The following is an 11343-nucleotide window of genomic DNA, read 5'->3' on the forward strand; positions in this document are numbered from 1 at the left end:
AGGCTAGTTAGCATGGCCACACATGACTGCAGATAAACAGTTTTTCTGGAACGGTAAATTGTTTCTCCGATATTAGCATGCTGAGCAGCGAGTACATGAGGTTAATTGATAGCGCTAAGAGTATGAAACGTTTGCAAAAAATTTTTTTATTCATTTAAATTCAAAAATACTTTATTGATCCCAAAGGGAAAATACATATATATAAAAAAAAAACAATTTGTAAATGTTACTTACCGCTACTTTAAAGATAGATGGTATGAATAAAAAAAACAACGTATTTTCTCCTTTGGAATAAATGAAGTATTTTTTAATTGGATAAACTATTGAGAACCAAGGAAGAGATGAAACCGCAGGGAGACGAGATAATCCAGTTTATTCTGACAGTGTTTGTGATCAGAGTGTTTTAAAAGAAAAACCGCACAGGTAGCAGAAACCCAGACGGATGCCGTTTGCCTTCAATGATGTGAAAAGGTGTTGATTTGAAACTCACTCCAGAACCACGATCCAGTTCTAAGCCGAGCTCAGAGGACAAGCTTTGACAACAAACATGAGAAACGCACAAATTAACCCTGAATCACAAACTAACCCAGGAATCCAGGCGTTTTGTGGGCTGCCGTTTGTAAAGTTACACAGTAAAACAAAATAAACAGCAATAATTTGGTGTATTTAGGCTGCCATAGAGAAAAAAGGGGGAGTTCGTTTTTTAAAATCGTATTTTCACCATGTTAGAAATTTCACTTTTTTTCTCAAAAGTTTCTGAGCTAAGTCTCAAAATTTCAGATTTTTCTAGAAATTTAAAATTTTTCTAATTTTGAAATTTTCAAATTTTTCCAAGACAATTTCTGAAGTTAATCTAAAAATTTCTGCATTTTTTTTCTAGAATTTTTTTTTTTTTTTTTTTTTTTAACTCAGAAATTTCCAAGATTTTTTCCAAGCAAATTTTGAAGTTTTCAAACTTAAAAACTTTCAAGGTCTTTCTCAAAAATGTCTGAGTTTTTTTCTGGAACATTTTCGATTTTCGGAGATCAGAAAGTTTTTTGTTTTTTCCTCAAAATGTTTGCAGAAATTTACTCCTTTTTTAGGTTTAATACGGCCCTAATACACCGTGGTAGAACTGGCTGTTCGGACTGCTGTGAAAAACATCTGATTTGTGTTTATCTGCCTGCTCTGTGAACACAGATCTCTGCAATGTCTGCTTGATTGTTTAACATGAGCTGTAATACGGTGGGACTAAACATGTCTGATAAATAACTAACACTTCACATGAGTCAGCTTTAGAAGGGGACAACTTAATTTTCCAGAACTTAATGTTCATGTTTGTTTTTCTATGTACAAGCGGAAAAAGTGAAACTAAAAGATTTGTTTAGTTTTTCACTAAATGTGACTCCGGCTCAGACACAAGCAGCAGAAACTTCAAATCTGGTGCATTTAATCATAATTTAAAATAATATTAAACTTTCAACCTGATGATTTATTTTCTTTGAATGTTTAAATAGATCTTTACATTTTATAACTGAAAAAAAATATGATTTATTATATTTAAAGTGACTAATAATATCTGGGCTTCTTTTAAATTCTACACAAATCTTTGACTCTGATCCATTTCCTGCTTTGTGATTTAATCTGTTACATAACGACACCAAGGAAAGGAAGGAAGGACAAAAGGAAACAAGGAATGGAGGAAAGGATGGAGGAAAGAAGAAAAAAGAGAAGAAATGAGGGAAGATATAAAGGAGGGACGGACAGAGGAAATTCAAAAGGAGGAGAAAGAGGGATTTAAAGGAATAAAAGTCTGAAAATATAAATATATCTGCAAATTCCTGTTTTATTTTCCCAAATTTATCCAAACCTGGAAAATACCGGATTCAAATTCCAGAGTTTTCCAGAGTTCCTATGGGAACCCTGATTCAAGTGCTCCTGGTTGTCCCCTGGTGGCCAAACACGGCAATAACACAAAACCTTACCAAGGATTTTGTTCCTAGTTTTTACAGTAAACATCTTCCTACACTAGAAGTAAGACAAAGCTAACTTACAAGTAGCTTTTCAGCAAATAGTAGCTTGTTTTAGGTCAACAATCCCATAATACTGTTTGAGCAATATTTTATCTATGGAAGAATTTTTGGTGCAAAATTATTTGTGCCTTGTTACTGAGAAGTTGAAGTTGCAGAGAAAAAACATCCAATATAAGTTTTGTAACTCTAGATTTTTTTCAGTCTTTCACAAAAACAAAGCAGCAGTTATGGCTGTCCAAGTTCTTAAATACTAGACTTTAATTGTATTTTTTAAGTTGCACTTAAAAAATACAATTGATCCAAAACACCAAATGATCCAAAACAAATCTGTAATTGTTGTTTTGTATTTGTGAAACACTGGAAAAAAAATATACAATTACAAAATTCCTAGAGAATTTTTCTCTGCAACTTTAACGTCATAAATACTTTTGGACCAAAAATACCTCCGTACGTGTTTCCCATGTTATCTCTTTGTGTCCAAACTCTTGGGGCCAAAACTGGCAAATTGAAACTGCTGGAGGGTCACAAAATTCACTAAATTAAAAACATAAATTAGTTTACTGCGATTTATTTTTTTATTTTTTTTTTGCTTTCTCAACAATAAACTTTAATATTTTCATCAATATATTAAAGCTGCAGTGTGTAACTTTTATAAAAGTTAAATATTTTTTAGATATTTGCTAAAACTGTCACCATGTTGTAACAGGTTATCAGACAGATGATCTGTGAAAAGGTCAACCTCCTTCACCTCTTCCCTGAGATGCTATTGGCCTCTGAAGAAAACCATCAAAAACAACCAATTAGAGCCAAGAGGGGCTTAGCGCTGTCAATCAACTCATGTACTCATTGCTAAATGTGCTAACAGTAGAGAAACAATCTACCATTGCAGGAAACTATTTATCTGCTGTCATCAGTGGCTATGCTAACTAGCATTAGCATTGACAACACAATCTGCTAGCTCAGGGTAGCAGAGATGCACACAAGCATGACTGACAGCGCTAAGACCCGCCTTCTGACTCTGATTGGTTGTTTCTAGTAAGCACTGGGAGAAGGAAGAGGAGCTTGATTTTTTATTTATTTATTTTTTCACAAATTATGTCTCCTAAACTGACATGGAGAAAACACCAACAAAAATATAAAAATCAAAACATTTTTAAAATAGAAGTTACATTCTGCAACTTCAAATAATAACTGACTACTATATGTTGCTGAAAAGTTACTTGTAAGTTTTGTCTTATTTAAGATATTTGCACTAGAAACTACACCAAAGATAGTTGGAAATATTTTGTGTTTTTTCAATGTGGAGCCGCTAAGCTGCAGCATATTTTGCTTATGTCTCTGGCCGGCTCCTTAAGGCTTCTAAACTGCATCTTAAATTCAAACAGAAGTGATTCAGATTTCCAGGTTTCTTTTTCCTTCTTCAAAGCAACGTTTCCCCCCAACGCTCGCAGCTGTGCACTGTGGATTTATTGGATGTGCAAAATGTTGCAAGAGGCAGTTCAGGTGACAGTGATGCTACACCGTGACGGGCTCGTGTGTGTGTGTGTGTGTGTGTGTGTGTGTCTGTGTGCAGGATGAACCCGGACCGCTCCGTCAAAAACACCAAATAAAAACACAGTGGCATTTCCAGGCTCCCTAAACAGCAGACAGTCACTTTATGTACAATAGAAGCTTCTTCATATATTAATAATCTTGTTTTTTTTCTCCTCCGTCGCTGCAGAGTCATTCTCTCCCGTTTGCGTTTATAGAGCTTTTAATATTTACAGTATAAATTACTACGCAGTCCTGTGGCAAAAATAAATAAAGGAAACGACCGTGGCTCTGTTGCATGATGAAGCCGAGGCTTTGCTGAGGAAGAGGAGCGGAAAGAAGGCGGAGAATTCGTCCTGAACGCTGCAGCATTTAAATCCAGCTCAACCTAAACGAGAAACGCTCAATCAGAAACAAAGATGGAGGAGAAAAATATAAAAACCCAGAAAAAAATGATCCCAAACTCACTTTTAACTGTTTCTCATCAAAGACATGAAGAAAAAAGAAAGTACACCCTCTTTTAACTCTCCAGAGTTTTGTGTTCTTTGTGGAAGCCGGAGTTCCCAGAGAGAACGCTCAGCTGCACCGGGAGAACATCCGAACTTTGACAGAGAGCAAACTGAAACAGAAAAACTGTGTGGAAAAACTAAGTACACCACTTGACCTAACGTCATCTGATCTCAGTGGAGAAACTTTGAGATTTGTTTCAGCAGAACTGCAGCCCAGAGCATCACTCCTCCTCCACTGTGCTTCATATTCAGCATTATTCAATTTAACTTCAGCTGAAAATTACAATTATTTAAAAAAAAACAATTATTTCAACAATTAATTAGATTAAAAAAAATTGGCACATTCTGCAGATTTTTTATGAACCACCAAAGATTATTTTATACAATATCAGAAATACATACAAATGCAAATAAGAAAATAAACATTTTGGAGCCTAAGATCCAAAAGCAGAATTCTTTAAATTATTATTTTTAGGAAAGGATGAACATGCAGCTAAAAAAATACTCTTGAAAAAAATCAGTTCTATGTTTTTTGGATTAACAGATTAATAATTGGATCGCAAATGATGATTAATATGAGATCGTTTTTTGTTTGTCTTAAAGAATTTGAACAATGTTGAAGCTGAAAAATGATTTGAGGAGTTCTGGGTAGAAAAGATTTACAGAAAAATATATTTTATCTTTATCTTAAATCCAAAATGCTTTTACTTTTTGTACAGTTTTGACTTATTTAATACTCTGTGTTTTTCTTTAGGTAAATAGCTTTTTAGCAGTATACTGTATACTTCAGTTAATGATTAATTGATTACTAATGTTAGTTTATTTCAAACGTTGATTAATCACCATGAATCTGATTAATCGTTTCAGCCCTACATTTGACCAAAGTCGTTATCCCAGAAATCTTCTGGTTCAGTCAGATGCAGTTTGGCAAACTTGACTCATTCTGCCATTTCTTTTCAGGAACAAGCGACTTTAGAGCCATCCAGTCATGAACTTTGACCTTTAAGCATGCTAACTGCAGCCTGTAGGGGTTGAGTTGGAGATTTGGGGTTTCTGTGTGTTGTGGGATTTGAATTTGAAGTGACCTTACAGCTGATTAAAATGTTTTCCACTCCTCCATCGCTTCTCTGCATTTGATTAGCAGCACCAGGCTGAAACCCCCGTATATAAAGGGTGTACTTACTTTTTCACCACACAGATTGTATATTTAGGATTCGTCTTTGTGTAATAAATAATGACAGTGTTGAACCTGATGTGTTTCTCCCCTCCTGAGGTTGGATTTAAATAGTTATAGAGGGTGCACTTTCTTTTTCTGGTGTCTGTGTTAGCAGTCAGTATCTAACCTGCAGTACGCAGCAGTCAGGTGTTTGGACAGTCAGGAGAAATCTCATCTGGAAGATGTTCTCTGCATACTTGGTAATAACAAACGGCTTCCTCCAGGGATAAAACTTCAAATAAAACTTTACGTCTGAAAGGTTGCAGACTTCTACAGATCCAACTTAAAGTAAAAAATTAAATTTTAAGCACATTTAAAACATAAATTTAAGCATTTAAAGGATTTCAGTCATAATTCCTGGATGGTTCCTGTTCTCAGAGTTTCACCTGAAATCTCTCTGACTCCCGTCTGCTGCAGGTAAGACACTAGCAGCTCAAAACTATTCTGCATAACCCCGTTTCTCTAATACCGACTTGTAAGTTTTGCATAAAACGGAAATAAATATGAGATTTTTTTTTTCAGAGAAAGTCCAGGAGTCAGGGTCAGAGTTTCAGCGATCAGAGACGCCGAGGGTTTGGTTCTGGTCGTTGGCCCCAAAAGGAGGTTTAAGAAGAGGAAGGAGGCGTCAAACAGAAGAGGAGGAGGGATGAGTGCAGAGTTTTTCCTCCAGCTATACCACCGTTCCACTCGGAGAGTTCCCGTTCTGTGCTGCCAGGTTCTGAAAGAGAAAAAAACGGAATCAGACATAAATAAAGGTCTAAACATTTTATTCTTCTTCTTTAATTCCTTGTTAAACTGCAGCAGGTTCCTGCCATCAAGCCAGACATCTTATAGAAAACACTTTGAAATATAAAAGTCAAAACATTTCTAGTAAAATTGTCTACAAAAAAAGAGTTGGAAAAGTCAAAAATTTGCTAGAAAAAAAAATTGAGATTAATCCCAGAAACTTTTTGAACAACAACAAAAAAAAGAAATTTGAAAAGACTTAAAAATGTTAGTAGAAGAAAATCAGAAATTTTGAGATTATTAAAAATTTTCTAGAAAAAACATAAAAATTTCTGAGATGGAAAAGTTGAAAATTTGCTTGAAAAAAAATAAATTTGAGATCTCAGAAATTTTTGAGAAAAACAAGGAAATATCTAAGTTTGAAAAGTGAAAAATCTCTAAAAAAATGTAAATTTTGAGCTTAATCTAAGAAATGTTTGAGTTTCAAAAGTTGAAAGTGTTTTACTTGTTTTCTTCTATAAAAATTGAATCTCAAAATTTCATTTTTTTTTCCTAGCAACGTTTTTTTTTACTTCTGAAGCTCAGAAACTTCCAAGTTTTTTCTAGAAAATTTTTGAGTTTTTTGATGTAAATTTACTCCAGTTTTTATCTGAAGCGGCTCTAATGCTCTGTCGAAATCTCCATTCCTCAAGGGAACATGTTCAGATTAACATCACAGATCAGCAGGAACCTTCAACTGTTAGCCTGTTTGGTTGCAGTGTTTGGTCGTGACGCCTCGGTGCAGACGTACCGCCTTCCCCGGCCGCGCCCAGGTGCAGATCAGGCCCTCCTGGCAGGCCGTGATGATGCAGTCGTCCATGAACACCAGGACGGTCAGCCTCTCGTGTGCGATCTTCTTGCAGACCAGCGGCTCCAGCAGCGGTACTTCGTGCATGCGGGGGCAGAGCGTGGTACCCAGCACCTTGGCGCCGTCCAGCCGGTTGCTGCGGGGGGCGACGTTGATCTTGTCGTTGCTCTTGCTGATGTTGCCCAGGCTGTGGTAGCGCTTGTGCTCCTTCTCCACGCCGCCGCTCCCGGACTTGTCCGACTTGCGCTCCTGCAGGGACAACGTGGCGAAGCGGCCGATGCTGAAGGGGGCGCTGTTGCCCCCGCCGCCGCTGCCCCCTCCTCCGCCGCCACCGCCGCCGCCCTCGGAGGCGCCCGGACCCTTGGAGGCATTCGCCACCGCCGGGTGGGGCAGGGAGTTGGAGCGGGACAGGGAGCGGGGCAGCGGCAGGGGAAGCGTCGGCGGGTTGGCGCTGCCGGTGTTGGCGCCCGGCGGGTGATGGTGCCCCTCCACGCCTCCGATCCCGCCGCCGCCAGAGCTGCTGTTGACCCCTCCGCTGCCAGAGTTGGGCAGCGAAGGGCCGAAGGTGTTGGTGAAGGCGCGGGACAGGGGCAGGCGGGGGTACAGCACGTCATCCGTCAGGTCCCACAGACAGAACTGCGTGTCCTGACCCACCGAGCCGAACCGGTACGTGACGGACGGCGAGCCGCCGCCTTTCGAGCTGTGCCGCGAGAGCCGCGACAGCGTGCTGCTCGTCCGCACCCGGCCGAAGTGCGTGGAGTTATTCTGCGCCCCCTGGTGGAGGTCTTCCTCGCTGCCGCTGAGCTCCATCGGCTCGTCGTCCTCCAGCGAAGTGGTGAAGGGGTCGAACGCCACCACGTTGACCCATGACTTGTGGCCGTGGCCGCGCGCCACCACCCGGCTCTCGGCGAACGACCAGACGGTCACCAGGTCGTCCTCGCCGCCGGTGGCCAGGTACTTCCCGTCGGGGCTCCAGGAAACACAGAGCAGCCCGCCGAAGTAGCTCTTCATCACGCCCTGCAGCTCCATCGAGTCGAAGTGGAAAACGCGCAGGCAGCCGTCCTGACCCACGCACGCCACGTGGACGCCGTCCGGCGAGAAGGCGAACTCGTTCAGGCCGCCCTCGCCCACGGCCCACCGCAGCAGGGGGTTGCGCGGCGTCTTGCTCTTGCAGGCGTAAACAGCGAAGCCCTCGCCCTGCCGCAGCAGCGAGTACTGCGGAGCGGTGGTTCCACACGGATGATCCACGTTGTACAGGTAGAGGTGACCGCTGGCGTGGGAGGCCAGGAACAGGTTCTCCGACTTGGGCAGCCATTTTAGGCACGTCACCTTGGATTTATCGATCAGCCTCTGGAAGAAAATAACACAAAGTTTGTTTGTTATGAAAATACACACAGATTAAAAAGTGAAAAGTATGTAACAGTTATTTCATAAATGTTTTTGGGAATCCTTTATGCATAAGATGTGGCACTGTAATGAAGGAGTCTGTAAATGTCATGAAGTGTCATCCAGTAAAAGTTTTAGTTTTACTGGCTGATTATTTCACTTACGACATGGGAAAAATGTCATAAGTGAAATAATCAGCCAATGGAACAAGTAGCTTTTGGCTTTTAATTAAGGAATTATTGACTTAAAACAAGCTCATATTTCATGCTGAAATGTTACTTTTAAGTTACTATTTGCACTAGAAATTAGACCAAAACTACTTGGTCAGATTTTGTGTTTTTGCAGTGCAGAGTGTTAAAGGGAATTTTGACCTTGATCTGTAAGTCGCTGGTCTGAAGAAGAAGCTTCACACTGTAGATTTAATAAACTAGAAATCTATTAGACAAACTAGATTTCCCCTAAAACTGAATCAATGCGACAGAAGTCGTACCTCCTCGTTGAAGAGCTTACTGGTTTCCTTCTTGATGGGGTCGAGGTACTGGACCTGGCCGGCGGAGAAGCCCACGATGAGCGCCACGCTCTCCGCCGTGGCCGAGTACTGGTTGAAGTCGTGACACGTTGGCTGGGTCCCCTTGTAGATCCTCTTGTCTATGGGTTTACTGAGGTCCACGGCCTGCAGGGCAGAAAGGTCACTGAGGAGAGACTCCTGGCCACAACAGCTGCAAAGCCACTAGGAAATAATCCTGTACCAGTAGACCTGGTACAGTAATTAATAAATCAATCACATGATAAATAAAAACGATCTCAATAATTTTAATTTGCATGACTAATCGTTTTCCTCTTCCTACCAAAAACTGGATGATAAAAATCTTCAGTCTTCTGCTTTGGACTCAACTAACCCTTATTTTACAGAGACTTTCTGTTGTTTTGTTTATTTTAGATATTTAAAATGTCTTCTAGTTCCAGTGTTCAATGTTCACTTAAAATTTTAAGTTTATTGGTCAGTGAGAATGTGTTCTTGCATTATTATCATTATATTACGTGAAAATAGTCTCAAAATAACAATATTATCATTTATTGCAATAACTTCTGGGACAATTTGTCATCCAGTAGCCATGTTATCATAACAGGTCTAAGGATGAGGTGATTTTTCTGCCTTATAAAAATAGATGTATTTTACAAAACTGCAGCAGAAATACTTTCAACAGCTGGATGTTACCACTGGCAGAAATGACGAATTAGAAGACAGGAAGTAGGACGATGGTAGGAGATGATGGTTTGTTTCTTCAAAACGCAGCATACCGAGCTGCTCCCAAGTAGGCGGAGCTTGTGGCTTCCACACCCGAATAAACATCGAGGTCTCCTCTGATTGGCTGATACATGATGAGGGTCATGGCTGAATTATGGATTTATCTCCTGCGAAAAAAATGTTTCTATTCCACTTCTGCAAAATAAGTCTATTCCAAAACGGCTGAAAAACCACCTCATTAAAAGCATTAATAGCTTTTAATCAAAAAAACAAGTTTTGTTTTTAAATGGCTGTTTCAATTTAGCAAATAAATTTTCTTCTATAAATTTGCTCAGTTTTAGGGTTAATGGACACGCAGTTTGTGAGAGCTCTGGAGGAGCCAGCTGCAAAAACAAACCATCATCCTCCTGCTGCTTCCTGTCGTCTTCTTTGTCGTTTCCGCCAGTAGTAAGATCCGGCTGTTGATCATGTAACTTGTGTCACGCTAAAAGTGTTTCCATTACAGTTTTCCAAAATACAAAGATAGATGGATGTAAATCAATACCGCCGAAATAACCACCTCATCCTACAGCGCAAAAGCCTTCAGGAGTTTTTCCTAAATTTTCTTGTTTCCATTAAGAAATAAAAATTTTCTATGTTCTGTTATGGTTGTTACGGTTCATTTTAAACGCAGCCAGTGAGTGAGTTTGCGTGGAGTATTTCAGCTGGATGCTGGCTTCCTGCTCCTCCAGCATCACCGGGGCCCTTCTGCAGATTCCTCGGACTCTGCATCCATTTTGGCCGCCCCTCATCCAGGAGGCCCCGCGATGAAAACCGGCTGAAACTCGGCGGCCAGCAGGTTAGCAGGCTGGGCTAAAGCGGCGCCCCGGAGGCTCACCTTCTTGATGTTGGTGTAGGTGTAGAAATACAGCTCCCTGCCGATGTTGAAGCACACCCGCTCCGACTCCTCGCTCGGGTCTTCGGGCTGCAGCTTTACCATGGAGACCCGGACAGGCGGCAGGAAGCCCGCCGGGGAGGAGTTGGCCGCCGCATTGGAGGAGGACGAGGCTGCGGCGGCCCCGGGCCCCTGCAGCAGCCCGACCCCTGCGCCGGGGATCGGTCCGGGTCCTGCGCCGGGCCCCAGCGTGGCTCCAGCGGTCGGGCCCCGCGGCAGGCCGCCCCGCTGCTGCGAGTCGGAGAGGGTGAGCAGCTTGTAGAAGCCCTCTCTGGTCCGGAACTGGGATTTAATCTCATTGATATCCTTCAGAGCGCCGCCATCTCCGGCCATTTTCAGTGCAAACGACCGCACAGGAAACACTGGTTCTGACCTGGAAATAAAAACACTGCGATGGGAGTAAAAAATAAAATAACCGAATCAGGACTGATGGTGATGGAGGAGAGCAGCAGCCGAGCTCAGCCAGGCCCGCTCCAGCACACCCGGTCCGGTCCGGTGCATCCTACAGCCGCGCCGCCGCCGCCTGCAGCCGAACCCCGCGGAGGAAGCTTCTCTGAGCCGGTGCGAGCAGCAGCATCCTCCCGCTGGCTTCCAGTGTGCGTGGAGTGCGTGAGGCGCGGTGCGTCTGCTGCTGCTGGTCGGGCCTGGCACTGCGTCGGTGGTCCGAGGGAGGGCGGATAGAGACAAGACATCCGGGCTGGGTCACCCAGTGGCACCGAACCGGACCAGCTGGGAAACCCGCGGTCCAATTAAAACACATGGAAAACAACAAAAACCACGGCGCATTAGGGCTGCTGATAGAAAAAAAGAGTAAACTTCCGCCAAAAAGTCTCAAATTTTCTAGTGAAGCGAACATATGAAAAGTCCAAAATTTGCCAGAAAATAATAATTTGTGAAAAATTTGCTAGAAATCTTTTTTTTTTTTTTTTTTTTT

At 41.9% G+C, this 11343-nt stretch overlaps 1 protein-coding gene across 1 annotated transcript; it reads right to left on the reverse strand.

Moving 5' to 3' along the window:
• Window positions 1-3069: 3069 nt before the first annotated feature.
• Window positions 3070-11272, reverse strand: LOC106956877 (WD repeat-containing protein 20). The gene is made up of 5 exons (XM_015047970.1): window positions 10353-11272; window positions 8717-8899; window positions 6784-8190; window positions 5395-5985; window positions 3070-3930 (listed from the first exon to the last, which is right to left on the reverse strand). Exons 1-4 carry the CDS (start codon window positions 10740-10742, stop codon window positions 5938-5940), a joined length of 2028 nt encoding a protein of 675 aa, XP_014903456.1. The 5' UTR covers window positions 10743-11272; the 3' UTR covers window positions 3070-3930; window positions 5395-5937.
• Between the last annotated feature and the right edge of the window lie 71 nt (window positions 11273-11343).

The sequence above is a fragment of the Poecilia latipinna genome, unplaced genomic scaffold, assembly GCF_001443285.1.
Source record: "Poecilia latipinna isolate Pla-1442-1.1 unplaced genomic scaffold, P_latipinna-1.0 Scaffold852, whole genome shotgun sequence".
Classification (NCBI taxonomy): domain Eukaryota; kingdom Metazoa; phylum Chordata; class Actinopteri; order Cyprinodontiformes; family Poeciliidae; genus Poecilia; species Poecilia latipinna.